General features: G+C 45.9%; 1 protein-coding gene across 1 annotated transcript in view; it reads left to right on the forward strand.

The window, feature by feature from the left end:
* The first annotated feature begins 5,743 nt into the window (after positions 1-5,743).
* Positions 5,744-16,289, forward strand: part of LOC308580517 (uncharacterized protein) — a 49,523-nt gene continuing 38,977 nt past the window's right edge. Inside the window, exon 1 of the mRNA XM_081182251.1 lies at positions 5,744-6,077. Coding sequence (XP_081038377.1) covers positions 5,783-6,077 — 295 coding nt within the window. The 5' untranslated portion in view covers positions 5,744-5,782. The remainder of the gene's footprint in view (positions 6,078-16,289) is intronic.

Consider the following 16,289-nt stretch of genomic DNA (forward strand, 5'->3'; position numbering starts at 1 on the left):
ATTTCAAGCATCCATGAGAGATGGCCATCCACCCTCTTCTCAAAAATCGCCAGTGAAGGAGAGACCACAAACTCCAGAGGGAGACCAGTCCACTGTCAAACAACTCTAATTACCAGGAAGATGAGCCCTTTGATAAATTTGGTTTTGGCAACTGCAAAACAACATACAAGATCCTGGTTTTTCCCTGAGATATGACACTTGAAAATCGGCCATATTATATTTAAAATTATTTTGGCCACGTAGAAGAAGAGTTTGGATTTGATATCCCGCTTTATCATTACCCGAAGGAGTCTCAAAGCGACTAACATTCTCCCTTCCCTTCCTCCCCCACAACACTCTGTGAGGTGAGTGAGGCTGAGAGATTTCAGAGAAGTTTGACTAGCCCAAGGTCACCAAGCTGCTGCATGTGGAAGAGCGGAGACACGAACCCGGTTCCCCAGATTACGAGTCTATCGCTCTTAACCAGTACACCACAGTGGCTCTTGTAGTAAACAACATTTTTCTTTCCAAATTTAATGAGTAGGAAATCTCCAACATTTATATTTTCAGGATTGGGAACATCAAAAATTGTACATTAGCAGGTCACTTCTATACGTATCAATGTGCCCCATGTCTTAGTGTATCAAAGTGCCCGAAACAGACATTTTCAAAAAATTAACATTTATTAATAAAACCACTGAATTTATTTAAAAATCACGTGTAATCCTGATTACTGAGTGGAATAACTTAGAATCATAGAATCCTAGAGTTGGAAGAGACCACAAGGGCCATCGAGTCCAACCCCCTGCCAAGCAGGAAACACCATCAGAGCACTCCTGACATATGGTTGTCAAGCCTCTGCTTAAAGACCTCCAAAGAAGGAGACTCCACCACACTCCTTGGCAGCAAATTCCACTGTCAAACAGCTCTTACTGTCAGGAAGTTCTTCCTAATGTTTAGGTGGAATTTTCTTTCTTGTAGTTTGGATCCATTGCTCCGTGTCTGCTTCTCTGGAGCAGCAGAAAACAACCTTTCTCTCTCCTCTATGTGCTCTCTCCTCTATGGTTCAGCAAATCCTTACCATTAGATTTTTACCCATTTATAACCCTTTTTTCATATTCTCTTAAAGCATAACAGCTGGAAACCACTTGATTTCTATCCAACATCATACTAACATTAATTTTACAATATTTCTGTAGATAGTCTTTAAATTTCTTCCATTCTTCTTCCACCGACTCTTCTCCCTGGTCTCGGATTCTGCCAGTCATTTCTGCCAATTCCATGTAGTCCATCACCTTCATCTGTCATTCTTCCGAAGTGGGCAGATCTTGTGTCTTCCAATACTTTGCAATGAGTATTCTTGCTGCTGTTGTAGCATACATAAAAAAAATTCTGTCCTTTGGCACCAATTGGCCGACAATGCCCAGAAGAAAGGCCTCTGGTTTCTTCAAGAAAGTATATTTGAATACCCTTTTCAGTTCATTATATATCATTTCCCAGAAAGCCTTAATCCTTGGGCACGTCCACCAAAGGTGAAAGAATGTACCTTCAGTTTCTTTACATTTCCAGCATTTATTATCGGGCAAATGATAGATCTTTGCAAGCTTGACTGGGGTCATGTACCACCTGTATATCATTTTCATAATATTCTCTCTTACGGCATTACATGCCGTAAACTTCATACCTGTGGTCCATAACTGTTCCCAGTCAGCCATCATTATGTTATGTCCAACATCTTGTGCCCATTTAATCATAGCAGATTTCACCGTTTCATCCTGAGTATTCCATTTCAACAGCAAGTTATACATTCTTGACAAATTCTTAGTTTTGGGTTCTAAAAGTTCTGTTTCTAATTTTGATTTTTCCACCTGGAAGCCAATTTTCTTATCCAAATTATATGCCTCCATTATCTGATAATAATGAAGCCAATCTCTCACTTTGTTTTTTAATTTCTCGAAACTCTGCAATTTCAATTTGTCTCCTTCTTGTTCCAAAATTTCCCAATATTTCAGCCATTTGGCCTCCATATTGAGCCTTTTCAGAGCTTTCGCTTCCATCGGTGATAGAATACAGTGGCACTATTACTTCCCTTGATCTAGATGCTATACTCCTATTGATGCAGCCCAGAATTGCATTGGCTTTTTTAGCTGCCGCGTCACATAGCTGCCGCATTTTTAGCTGCCATGTCACACTTACATTTGGTCTTTTTAAATTTTAAGGATTTAAAACAGCGTTGTAGCACTTTTACATTTGTCATAATTTTTCATTTGGCTGCACTATAAACACACCTACTCTTGTCAAATGCCAGCAGCTAACTGGTGGGCGGCGTGGTCACAACTGTTGTATTCACAGATGTATAGACACGTTTCTCAAAACTGAAATATTGTTGGTGTATCAATGTGCCCCTTACATCAATGTGCCCCCTCTCCCCTACATGCCAGAGAGGCTGCTTCCCTGGGCAAGGAAGGAGCAGGAATCCCTAAAGGGGAGGATCTGTATGTGATCCCATCTCTAGAGCTCACATAAACACCAGAGGGAAGGTGGCCGGGGCGTAAAAGGCAAAAGCATTGGCCTCGAACGCAGGCCTCAGGGACGCTTCTCCCCGTTCCTCCCATAGTGACCTGGGACCCCTTCTCCAGGAGGGACCTCCAAGGAGGAGGAAGCCAGGGCGGATCAGTCCCTGGACCTTGGAGGCAGTGCCTGGACTCCTCTGGAAAGATGCAATATAATGTTCCTTTCCCCATTGGCCAGGAACCTAAGCTCCTTTTGGGGTTGTCATTCCGCACCCCAAGTTTCCTCCAAGGCCTTGGGGAAGGAAACTGAGGCAGGCCTGGCCATGGCAAGAGGAAGAGATCTGGCTGCCCCCAGGGGATTCAGGGTGGGGGGCCTGCCTCTTCCTCTGGCCATGGCAGCCCCCAGGAAGCCTGGAAGAAAGGCAGGAGACCCTCAGCAGAGAGCAGCCAAGTCTGGTTCTTCTCCGCAATGTCTTCCTCTTCTGAGAGCTCCCTCTCTTTATTCTCTGGGCTGGACTGGGAGGATCCCAGTTCAGCCAGTTCCCCTCAGTCTCCCCACTGGGTTCCAGTCGCCCCCTGAGACCTGCAGGGATCTGGAGTGGAAGCGACTTCTCCTGTTGAACTACCGCCGGAGGGGGAAGAATAATCGAGGTCCGCCCAGAAAGGGCTCCTGGGATCCTGAGGAGCCAGAAGGGGTCTGGCGAGGAGCAAGGCTGCTCTGCGGAGGCAAAGCCATCATGGCAGGAAGGCGGCTGAGGACGCCCCGTGAGCGCTGGCCCCCGAAGCTGCTCCCCTCCTTCGCTGGGAGAAGAGACCCCCGAGAGCGTGGGACCCCCGAGGTCCACAGGGGAGCCATGACGTCTCTGGGAGCGGCTGGGGCCTCCAGATGAAACAAAATGGCGTTCCCGCCTTTTTCGGAAAAGAGCGGGAAACGCCACCTCCTGGCCCTGCCGCCTCCGTGGGTTCCTGCCTGGCCATGGGGGGGGGATGCAGCTGCCCCCAAACTCTTCCCTTCCCCAGACATTGGGGGGGGGCATTAAGAGAAGGAGAAATGAAGGAGAAGCTGGGAGGGGGAGCAGCCAAGAGGGAAACTCAGGGGGGAAACTCCCTCAGGAAACCTGGCAAAGGAGAGGACGAGGCCCAGGGGAATCTGAAAGGGGATTGGCCAGCTCTCAAAGGGAGAGGCTTCTGATTGGTCCTGCTCTGGGGTGAGAAATGGGGTCAAATGGTTCTGAGAGCCCAGTATAAACTGGTTTTCTGACAGGAAAGGCAGGGAAGGGATGGAGTTGGGAGGGGGGGAAGAGTCCCAGAGTGGGGGGGGCTGCCCCCTGAGCAGCATGTGCCCCTCTCCCTCCCTCCCTCCCCAATAGTGGGCTTCGCCTTTCCTGCCTGTGGTGCTTCTACGGGGGGGGGGCTTCCACACCTCCCCCCCCCCAGGATGGCGTGTCTGTTTCATTCCTCGCGTGGGACACTTCCTCCTCTGTCTCTCTTCCTGGGCTGCAGAAGCAGGAGAGTCCGCTTGGCGGGGGGGGGGGGAGATTATTTCCGGAGGGGGAGGGATCTCCTGGCTGGGAAGCCCCTCCCCCTCCATTCTTCCCCCCCCCACTCGCTGATCGGGAGGGTGTTTTGTTTTTTTGAGGGGTGTCTTGATGGAGCCATTTCTTAGCCTCTTCTCCCTCCCAGCCTTTCCTTGGGATTCAGGAGCCTCTATGTTGGAGGAGGGGGAGAGCCAAGGTAACCCCCCCCCCTCATTGCCATCCCCGTCTTTGGCACAGGGGGGGGAGGGGGGCAGTTCCGTGAGCGCAGGCGCAGAAGCAGGAAAACAGCAGGTAGGGGGAGGGAGGGGTGCCCTCGGCTTTGCAAGGGTTAAAAGGAGCAAAGCTGGATTCCTAGAGAGGACAGGAAGTGAAGGGGGGGTCGAGGTCCTCCATGGCTAAATTCCCTCCCTCCCACATCCCTTCCTGCAAGCGGAGAGGAGGTGGCTTTCTTCTCTCTCCTTTGCAAAAGCTTCCACACCACACTGGTCCTCCCTTGTCCTCTCTGCCAAGCCAGGGAGGGGGTGAGTTCGCAGGAGGTCTGCAGCTCTGTTCTTCCTTGGGATCCAGATGCTGCCTTCCTTTTTGGGGAGGGGGCTTTGGGTAAAGGAAAACTGGGCGTGCAAAGAAACCCCCTTCAGACTGAGGAGTCACATTTGTGAACAGAGGCTGCAGCCCGATGGGAACATTTGCACATGGGGGGAGCACAGGGAGAAGAAAAGCCCGTCTGCATCTGCAGCGTCACAACCGGACCACTTCCTCTGTCCCATATGCAACAACACATCTCTCTCCCCTATTCAGGCTAAACAGGCGAACTAATGTCAAAGTAGATTTTAGATGTATTCTCAGGAAATGCTAAAGCAAGGATAAAAGACTCCTTCTCCCAACATTCTGGGACAAATGAGGAGCGATTATCAATAACTGGGTGCCTTGTGCTACTAACAGAGGACATGGAACACATAAAATCCTTCCCCCTCCCCCGACTGTGATAAAATCCTTACTATCCTGATAGGTACTTGTAAAACCTTCTGGGAGAACATCTAGCGGAGGGTCTGTGGGTTTTGATAAACAAGAAATGGAAATTGGTGTTATCTCAAAATAGACTAGTTCTGTCAAGCTACCCTACGCCTTTGGGAATCTTGTCAGAAGAGGAGTGCAAAGCTCACCTCAGGAGTTTTTTTAAAGGGTCTACATGCCTGGTGTCTTAAGAACAGAAGAGATTTAGGACATGTGGAAGATCTATATTTTGATGGCTTCCATGCCAGGGTGGGGGCCACATTTTGGGACTGGAGACTTGTGAAGATGGTGTATAAGCACAGACGATATCTAAGGAGGAGGGGTGTATTAGTCTCAAGATATTTCAAAAATGTGGCATCACCGGCTCCTCTGCTTCCACGTATAGATTTGGTCCCTATGCAACTCTTGACAGAGGCGGATACGGCCACAACATCTGTTTGGCTTGCGATGAGAGAGCTCAAAGATTGTGAACAGGGCTCTCCATAGAAAGCACCTAGAATGGCATGGGGGCAGCTACATGTAATATCTACTCTGCTCTTTTCTGCCCATGCTCTGGGGTTGCAGGTTTCAGGCTTGGGGACAGGACGGGGGACTGGTTTTGGTACCAAGTTCTGTCAATTATCCCCACTGAGTTCAAAGCGATCTATTCTCAGGTCACTACTATGCAGACCGTGCCAGCCTTACGAAGTGGAGTGAGGAGCAAACAGAGGAAATTGGAATGACTGGAGATGTTTAGAAATGGGGCTTCTCTTGGGAAGGGGCTGCCCCATTTGTGCTTCTCCAGGGGCAGGGGAATATCTAGGGCAAGAGAATCCCTGCAGGGCCTCTGAGGCTCCCTTTCCTTCTTCCTCTCTCCCAGGACCCTCCAGCTTGTTTTGGCTCCTTGACTCCTCAGGAAGGATGAAAGAGACGGATCCTGCAAAGCTAGCGAGGATGGAAGGGGGAAGATGGACGGTTGACCTGGTCAGGTTGTCTCCTGCATCCCTCCCCACAACCTCTGAGCGTTCCCTCCCAGGGACCTCCGAGAGATCTGGTGAGTCCCAAGGGAGTGGAGCTGGGGACCTGGATGGAAGGAGCTGGAGAGGTATCAGGGCTTGCTCAGTTTGGGGGTGGGAGGAGGCAGGCAGGCAGATGGAGATGGAGAAGGAGAGCAGTTTATTGGGTTCCTCCACCTGCTTCCTGCCTGCACCTTTGTAATCTGCAGGCATTTTGAGCTAGGAATACAGCTGAACCTCAGAAGTCGAACAGAATCCCTTCTTCGACTTCCGAGGCGCGACTTTTGATTGCTCTCGCAATTGGTTTTTTTAAAAAAGATATTTATTAAAATTTTCAAGAAATTACAAAGTAAAAAAAGAGAAGACAAAAATACAAAAAAGAAAAAATACAAAGTAAAAAAGAAAAGACAAAAATACAAAAAAGAAAAATGCAAAGTAAAAATAGTTAAAAAAAACAACAATTCTGTCATAACATATTTTTCATTTGCTTATTTCCCTGGACCTCCTCACGCCTTCCTTCTATGTATTCTAGTTCAAATTATTATTTCAGCAAATCCCTCCCCTTTTTATTCATCTTAATCTTCAATTTTTAAATATTATAATATTTTTTTTTTACCTATTAATACCCATTTTCTCATATTCCCTTATAGCATTACAGCTAAAGACCACTTAGTTTCAATCCAACATCATTCTAACATTCATTAATTTTACAGTATTTCCGTAAATAGTCTTTAAACTTTTCCCAATCTTCTTCCACCGACTCTTCTCCCTGGTCTCGGATTCTGCCAGTCATTTCTGCCAGTTCCATATAGTTCATCACCTTCATCTGCCATTCTTCCAAGGTGGGTAGATCTTGTGTCTTCCAGTACTTTGTGATGAGTATTTTTGCTGCTGTTGTGGCATACATAAAGGAAGTTCTGTCCTTCTTTGGCACCAATTGGCTGACCATGCCCAGGAGAAAGGCCTCTGGTTTCTTCAGGAAGGTATATTTAAATACCTTTTTCATTTCATTATAAATCATCTCCCAGAAAGCCTTAACCCTTGGGCACGTCCACCAAAGGTGAAAGAATGTACCTTCAGTTTCCTTACATTTCCAACATTTATTATCGGGCAAATGATAGATTTTTGCAAGCTTGACTGGTGTCATGTACCACCTGTATATCATTTTCATAATATTCTTTCTTAGGGCATCACATGCCGTAAATTTCATACCTGTGGTCCACAACTGTTCCCAGTCAGCAAACATAATGTTATGTCCAAGATCTTGTTCCCATTTAATCATAGCAGATTTGACCGTTTCATCCTGAGTATTCCATTTCAGCAGCAAGTTATACATCCTTGACAAAGTCTTAGTTTTAGGTTCTAACAGTTCTGTTTCTAATTTTGATTTTCCCCCAATGGAGTATGAATCATGAGCGACAGTGGGTTTTCTTTGGGAAAACAGGTTGCAAACAAACTTTTCAGCAAGAAATTTTGGTTCTTATTCCTCCACTGAAATGGAACAAACAGTGGAACAAACAGTTGTTTTTTCTATTAACTTGAATACGGATTATATAAACTGTATGCTGTTTAGGTTTAAGGTTACTTCCTTTTACACATTTTCCATGGATCAGACTTCTGTACACAAATTTCTGGAACTGAATCCTAATCCTGCATCCTCCGTGTGTTGCCTTTTTCTTTTCTTTTTGGAATAACTTTTATTTGCTTTTAAAAACAAGGATCATAGGACCACTAAATGATGAAATATGTAGACCGGGGGTCAGCAATCTATGGCTCATGGGCCACAAGCAACTCACGGGGGTCATTTCAGCTGCCCCTGAGCCGACCGCTCGGTGAGTCCTGTGTGTACACACGTGATCCTGCCCACGGAGCGATCTCCGTGAGAGTGAGCCAGCCCAGGTGAGGTAAAGCTTGCCAACCCCTGATGTAGACCGGGTCTTCTCATGTCATTTGTATATCTCAAAACTAGCAGAATCTATTTGCAGGAATATCTGTAACATACGATTCATCATTAGCGGTCAGTGTGTGAGTTCTGGGTTCATGAAATGTTTTAAACTGGAACAAAAAATGAGGAAACAGGAAAGAATAGAGAGCATTCAACATTGCATAGCTGAACGCCTAGTCAGGAGCTTTTGTGGCCATTGTACTTAGATTTAGTGTGAGTTATAGTCACTTTTCCTCTTCTGTTGGTCTCCTCATGAACACGGGAGGGGGTTCAAACTGAAGAGAGTGATTTATGTATAAATTTAAATTTAGACCAATCAGAGTGAGGCAACTGCTGATGGCGCGTAGGTTTCACAGACAAGGCATGGATCCTGTCCAAAGAGCTCTGCATAAGGAAGTAAAGGAGGAGAATCGTGGGATCATGGACCCTCTCAGTAAAACTCCCTGCTGGATCATAAAATCAGTTTTGAAATTCCATACATACCTCTGTCAGGGGTCAGCAACCTGAAGCCCATGGGGGTCATTTAAGTGGGTCACAAGCCACCCCCGAACCAAGCCGCCCGCTCAGCGAGTTCCCGGCTGCTGCACTAAACCAGTCCAGAGCGGAGACTCGCTTCCATGGTGCCGGAAATCAGACGCAGACACATGAGCGATCCAGACCATCTTCGCAGGGCTGAGCCGACCCAGGCAAGTTAAACCTTCCTGAACCCTGCTCTATGTGATGAACCTTCGCTTTTTTGATGGAGATGAAAGTTGGCTCCTTACTTCTCTCGCCCTGACCTGGCCACTGTGATCCACGCGACAGTCACCTCCAGGCTTGATTATTGTAACTCACTCTACGTGGGGATGCCCTTGAGACTGACCCAGAAACTCCAGCAGGTGCAGAATGCTAAGGCAGGACTCTGTGGTGGGTCTGGAAGCCTTTCACAAGAAATACCTCTGCTCACTCGGAGATATATTTGCAGTCTTTATTTACATACATATTTACACGGTACAGGACATAGCTTCATGCATTTGAATCCTCGGTAGCAGATCCAGGCAGTGGGAGCTTTTGGCTCCTCCTCCAGCAGAGGAGCTTGGGAAACCCCAAGCGCCTCCTTTGTTCCCTACATTTTAACCCCCTTCTGTCCTGTGCTGAAGGAGTGGGCATTGACTCTCACTCTCTCCTCCCTCTGAACTGGTTGAGTGGTGTTGATGGTCTCCAGCATCCGGGAGCATCCTCGCCGCTTGAGTTCCTTCCGCTTACTTGTCCTCCTCTCCCTCTCCTGTCTTTTCTAACGGCTCTTGTTCTTCCCCCTCCCTCAGCTCTGGCGCATTCCCTGGCAGCCCCGTGACAGACTCCTTATGGGGTCCTCACAGCAGGATCACATTCACCCAGTTCTGTACCAGCTGCACTGGCTCCTGGTGAAGTAAAGTGTCAGGTTTAAGGTGCTGGTTTTAACCTTTAAAGCCGTATACGGCCTAGGAACCGCGTACCTACGGGACCGCCTCTCCTGGTCTGCCCCATGGAGGACCTTACGGCCTTCAAGCAAAAACATCTTCGAGGTCCCAGGCCACAGGGAGGTTAGGCTGGCCTCAACCAGAGCCAGGGCCTTTTCGGCCTTGGCCCCGATCTGGTGGAACACTGTCACAAGAGATTAGGGCCCTGCGGGACTTGACATCTTTCCTCAGGGCCTGCAAGACAGAGCTGTTCCACCAGGCCTTTGGCCAAGGCACAGTCTGACCACCTCTCTCCTTCTGTAATCATCCTAGAATTCTAACCTGGTGGTTGCTATTAATACGATTCTGAATTAATTCTAAGATGTATTTTAATTGACTGTGTGATTTTATGTACACTGTGCTTTTTTTACCTGTTGTTAGCTGCTCCGAGCCCGGCTTTGGCCGGGAAGGGCGGAATACAAATATTATTATTATTATTATTATTATTATTATTATTATTATTATTATTATTATTATTATTATCATCATCATCATCATCATCATCATCATCTGGGATTCCAACATCCTCACCATGAATCCTGAATGGAGGGATATCAACTGTTTTCTCTGTGAATATTCTTCATTTCGTCAAGCTTTTTTAAGCAATGGCCAGGCTTCTTTGAACTACCCAGGCTTTTTTAAATGTCATCTTCAGATTTTTTAGGGTCACGACTGGACAAACAGGCCAAACTCTATGCCAAAGGATAAGAGGTAAAGGTAGAGGGACCCCTGACCATTAGGTCCAGTTGTGACCGACTCTGGGGTTGTGGCGCTCATCTTGCTTTATTGGCCAAGGGAGCCGCTGTACAGCTTCTGGGTCAAGTGGCCAGCATGACGAAGCTGATTCTGGCGAAGCAAAGCAGCGCATGGAAACGCCGATTACCTTCCCGCCGGAGCGGTACCTATTTATCTACTTGCACTTTTTGTGCTTTCATACTGCTAGGTTGGCAGGAGCAGGGACCGAGCAATGGGAGCTAACCCCGTGGTGGGGATTCGAACCTCCGACATTCTAATCAGCAAGTCCTAGGCTCTGTGGCTTAAGCTACAGCGCCTCTCACACCAAAGGATAAATGGACATAAATCTGATATCAGGAATCACAAGACAGAGAAACCAGTAGGAGAACACTTCAGTCTCCCGGGACATTCTAAACAAGATCTCAAAGTAGCTGTCTTATTACAAAAGAATTTCAGAAATAGACTGGAAAGAGCAGTTGCTGAATTGCAACTTCTTACCAAACGTAAAACCATGGAGAGACCTGGTCTGAATAGAGACATTGGATTCTTATCTCATTATACATGGTATATGTAGTAGATAGGTAGCCGTGTTGGTCTGCCATAGTCAAAATAAAAAAATTCCTTCCAGTAGCACCTTAAAGACCAACTAAGTTAGTTCTTGGTATGAGCTTTCGTGTGCATGCACACTTCTTCAGATACACTCATGGTATATGTAGCTATTTTTAGCCATCTCACCCCTTGCTTTTCCTGGAAGACCAATTGCAGTCGTTAATAGTCATCAACAAATTACCACACCTATCAGCCAATCACCCATTCCCACCATCCTTCTGAGTAATACCCCTCCCCACCCTCTCACTATATATAAGGGTCTGGTGACTTCTGTTTCAGTGTATATGAAAAAGTGTGCATGCACACAAAAGCGCATACCAATAACAAACTTAGTTAGTCTCTAAGGTGCTACTGGAAGGATTTTTTTTAATTCATTAACATCGTTCAATAATCTGGGGAATAATCTTCCTGAGGCTCTAATTAGCTTCTCTCTTCATTGCAGATGATGATGAATTGGAAGGGAAGAACAAAGGGGATCACAACAGAATCCACACAGCGGAGAAGTCAAATAAATATTCAGCCTGTGGGGATAACATCCGTCAGAGCTCCCAGTGCACCTCCCATCAAGGACACAGCTTCATTCGGAGGCATAGCCTTACTTCACACGAAAGAACTCACAGTGGAGAGAAATTGCATCAGTGCTTGGAATGTAGGAAGAGATTCAGTCGGAAGGATTCTCTCATTTCCCATCGAAGAATTCATACAGGAGAGAAACCCTATCAGTGTTTGCAGTGTGGAAAGTGCTTCAGTCAGAGGAGCAATCTGACAACCCATCAAAGGATTCATACAGGGGAGACACCCTATAAGTGCTTGGAATGTGGAAAGAGATTCAGACAGAGCTCAGAGCTCACTTCCCATCACAGAATTCATACAGGGGAGAAACCCTATCAGTGTTTGGAATGTGGAAAGAGATTCAGTGATAAGAGTTATCTCACTTCCCACGAAAGAATTCATACAGGGGAGAAGCCTTATCAGTGCTTGGAATGTGGAAAGAGCTTCAGTCAGAGGAACAGTCTCACTTCCCATCAAATAAATCATACAGGGGAGAAACCCTATCAGTGCCTGGAATGTGGAAAGAGCTTCAGACGGAGGCACGGTCTCACTTACCATCAAAGAATTCATACAGGGGAGAAACCCTATCAGTGCTTGGAATGCGGAAAGAGCTTCAGTAACCGCCAAATTCTCACTTCCCATCGAAGAATTCATACAGGGGAGAAACCCTATCACTGCTTGGAATGCGGAAAGAGCTTCAATTGGCGGGCTAGTCTTACTTCCCATCAAAGAATTCATACAGGGGAGAAACCTTTTCAGTGCCATGAATGTGGAAAGAGCTTCATTCATAAGAAAACTCTCACTTCCCATCAAAGAATTCATACAGGTCAGAAACCATATAAATGCTTCCAATGTGGAAAGAGCTTCGTTCACAGCCATGAACTCACCATCCATCAAAGGATTCATACAGGTGAGAAACCCTATCAGTGCCAGGAATGTGGAAAGAGCTTTCGTGAGTCGGGAAAACTTGCTGCTCATCGAAGAATTCATACAGGGGAGAAACCATATCAGTGCTTGGAATGTGGAAAGAGCTTCACCCAAAGGGTCCATCTCCTGACCCATCAAAAAATTCATACAGGTCAGAAACCCTATCAATGCTTGGAATGTGGAAAGAGCTTTCGTGATAGGGATAAAGTCACTTCCCATCAAAGAATTCATACTGGGGAGAAACCCTATCAATGCTTGGAATGTAGAAAGAGCTTCAGTCGGAGGGATAGTCTTACTTCCCATCAAAGAATTCATACAGGGGAGAAACCCTATCAGTGCTTGGAATGTGGAAAGAGATTCAGATGGAAGGTTAGTTTCACCTCCCATCAAAGATTTCATACAGGAGAGAAACCATAAGTGTTAGAGGGGTTTTTTCCTCTGGCGGCAGATGACAGAAGACTGACACCACGAGACCGGTGTAAAACCAAATCAAATAAAGATTTATGAGAAAGCAACCAACAACAAAGCTTGTGGGGGTTTTTCCTGCAGGCAAAGTTCAAACTGCAACTTTTCCTTCTTTTATACTCATGACCAGCTGTAACCAATCTGCTCAAAGCTCACAGAAACAGTTCTTAAAGGTACAAACATCCTTACTGTTTCTTTGAAGAATGACTCCCAACACTAACAGTGCTTGTAATGTTTAAAGAACTAATAATAATAACAGATACAGGTAGGTAGCTGTGTTGGTCTGCCATGATCAAAATAAAATAAATTCTTCCAGTAGATTCCTCTTCGAAGATGGCGCCGAGGCAAGTCACGCTCTCTGGCGCTCATGTTTATTCTTTTTTATTCTTTTAAAACCTTATCTTAATTGCCCTCTGGATGACAACTTCTAACAAACGGAAAACATTTTAAAGACTCTGAGCTTTTTATAACTCTGTTGGCTCTGTGAACTTCAGCTTGTCCCAGCCTGCCTCCAGCTCATCCCAGCCTACTCCCTCCCTCCTTATCAGCTGCCGGGTCAAGGCTGCTAGAGAGGAGAGAACGCTGTTGCCTGAACTGAGAGCAGAGAGAGAAGACGTCTAAAGACAGAATTGTGAACTGCTTACCTGACCAACGGTGCTTGGAGAAAGAGCGTAAGGAGAGATACGACTGTGAGCCCTGCTTTGAGACTGGCCCGTAGACACCAGCTCTGTTGAACACAGTGAAAGATAAAGCTTGGAGATTCGGGGGTTAACTGAACTGACTGACCCCCGCCCAACTGGGGAGCTGTGTGAACTAGCTGGGGTCAACATTCCCTCTTCGCAGCTGAAGAGGAGGTGTAGTAGCTGGTTGCAGCTTTTGTGAAGCAGCGCTGGTCGCATGTTTGAGGTGAAAACTATGGGCTTAAGATAATTGTCAAGATCTAAAAGCAGAGAACTCAAATTAGAGAAATATATTGAGGCTGTTGATGAGCACATCGGGAGGCTGCTGCAGAGAGCAGGTGGGAATAGATTGATACCTCCACTTGCCCCCCAATTTAAGGCAGTCGCACCCGGGGTAAACTGCCCTCTCTCTATATCATGACAACTTCTACCATGGTTTTCACTAGAAGAACATATAAGGAGTTGGGTATATTGCCTGACCCGGCAATCAGCCCCTCGGGCCCTGGTAAAAGACAAAGCAAAATCACAAATTACTTTCCCAAGATGGAGGAGGACATGAGTCCACAAAAAGAGTTAATTCTTGATGAAGTAATACCCCCCTCTCTTACTGTTCTTGATTGGACGTCTAATTTTAAAGAGATATATCAAGATACTGGAAATATTAACTCCCAATGCAGCCTAGCGCAAGAACTAGCTTTAGCCGAGGAACTTCAGGAGGGAAATACCTCTATTTCTAAGGAACAGCTGCCCACGGAAGAAAATACATCAACCCATCAAAACCAGATACCTATTTCAAAATTCTCTCAAACAGAATTGAGCGACGGCCGCCCTTTGGATTATTTCCTAGCAATAAGTACTGATCTTGCCAACATAAAAAATTATCTAACAATAACAAATGGGCTACTGCTGACATTAGTAGAAAATTTCACACCTCAATCAAAAGAGACAAAATTAAATGATATGTCACAAGAACATAAAACAGTTGAGCTAGTGGGGACGAACAAACCAGTAATAAAGGAGAATCTGCAAAGACATAACTCAAGGGTAAAAGTGAAGAAAGTAAAGAAAAGTAAAAATATCAAAACAACAAGGAAAGCCAAGTACACCTGCAGTAATCGAAACATCCATTGGCAGAAATTGTTTAAACTCCTTCCCTCGGCCCCAAATAACTCGACCACTCGGAGCAGCAAAAAGAAGGGTAAAAAGAGAGAAACAAAGATAGTTGTACAGCAACCGGCTAAGGAGGACTCGTCAAGGCTGACTCCAGTAGCAAGGCAGAAGGCAGAAGTAACAACTCAGTCCCTGGATAACCAACTTTTTAATAAACCTGATGCTGCGGAAGTAGAGGCCTCTACCTATGAAGGCAATAAAACACTTCGCAAATCGAACAGCGGGGAAGAGGAAGCGTTTAGTAGAGATGATACCCCGCTTCAGACCTGGCAAGCCTCCAGTCAGGAAAGAGATTGGAATTTGATCCTAAATCCCCAAAAACTGGTATTCACAAACTTCCCGAAGCCTAAGGGCTTCCTTACAGGGAAACAGCGAATAATGAACTTTGTATCTAGTCTAAATGACATACTGCCAGGAATGGTTAATGCTAATGATATCACCTCAGTGGAATATTTACATTATGATGGTCACTAAGTGAGAGCACTGACCACTTTTAGGGATCAGAACCTGGCCAAGTTCATTTTTTGGTCAAGACCTGCCTTTTTAAAAGCACGGACAACAATACTTAGGCTCTTTGAAAATAAGGCTCCTTTGAGCCCCCTTTTGAAAACTAAGCAGGCAAATCTCAGAAAGGGGAAACAACCCTCAAAATTCTGGCCTGACAAACAGAACCCGCATTGCCCTGCAAACAAAGGTGAGGACTTCTTTACTATGGAAGAAAATATCCTAATTGACCAATTCTGGACGTTCCCACCATTAATACAAACTGACGTCTTGGGAAGACTAGACAAGCTAAGAGACAAGCTGACCGAGAGAGCTTCAGGCAACGAGGTTATTACGGGGGACCAAAAAAAGTCCACAACACGTAACCTTCAGATTAAAGCGGAAATTAACTTTCCACCAAGAGAGAAAGTGCCACCCTTCAAGGGGAGCACTCCATCACCCCCCCCGAAGGAGAAATATCCTTAAGGTGACCCCACCAGACGTATGGGACAAAATGAGATACCTAGACGAAACAGAATTGGGCCAAAATCAGGCCGCAACAGAGTATCCACAGAAGGAATTTATGCATAATAAAGATCCGGTGTTCACAAACGTGAGCACTTTGCATCCACCTATTGAAATCATAGAACGGCTGGATAGCCCGCCTTACAAAGACGATAGGCGACCGACACATAAAGCGACAAACCCTAAAAGTACGTTAGCTAATAATTGACAAAGACTCGATTGTGATAAAGCCAATCTTAAATTTTTATCATGGAACATTGCTGGTTGGCTTAATAAGGCGACTGACCAATCATTTGTCAACTTTATTCAAGAGCATGATATAGTCTTCCTGCAAGAGACATGGCTAACAGGGAATTTAGAGGTAAATGGTTTTGCCTCATTTTCGCTCGCAGGTTCACCAAGCAACAAAGGGGGACGAGCTAAGGGTGGGCTAGGCATTCTAATATCCACAAGGCTGAGAGCATCTTTCGTCGAGCTGGAGCTGCTGAGCAGTGTGGCCATGGCATTATTAATGAAATGCAGGTATTGCACACTTCTTTTGATTAATATATATGCCCCTCCCCAAAGAGGCAAGCAGCCTATTAAAAATCTCTGGCATAGGATAGAATCATGTCGATGAGCTAATGAATCAAACTCCTGCAGCGGCAGTGCTGCTGGCTGGGGATTTAAATGCCAGAATTG

Source organism: Podarcis bocagei (genome assembly GCF_964188305.1).
Source record: "Podarcis bocagei genome assembly, chromosome: 2".
NCBI lineage: Eukaryota > Metazoa > Chordata > Lepidosauria > Squamata > Lacertidae > Podarcis > Podarcis bocagei.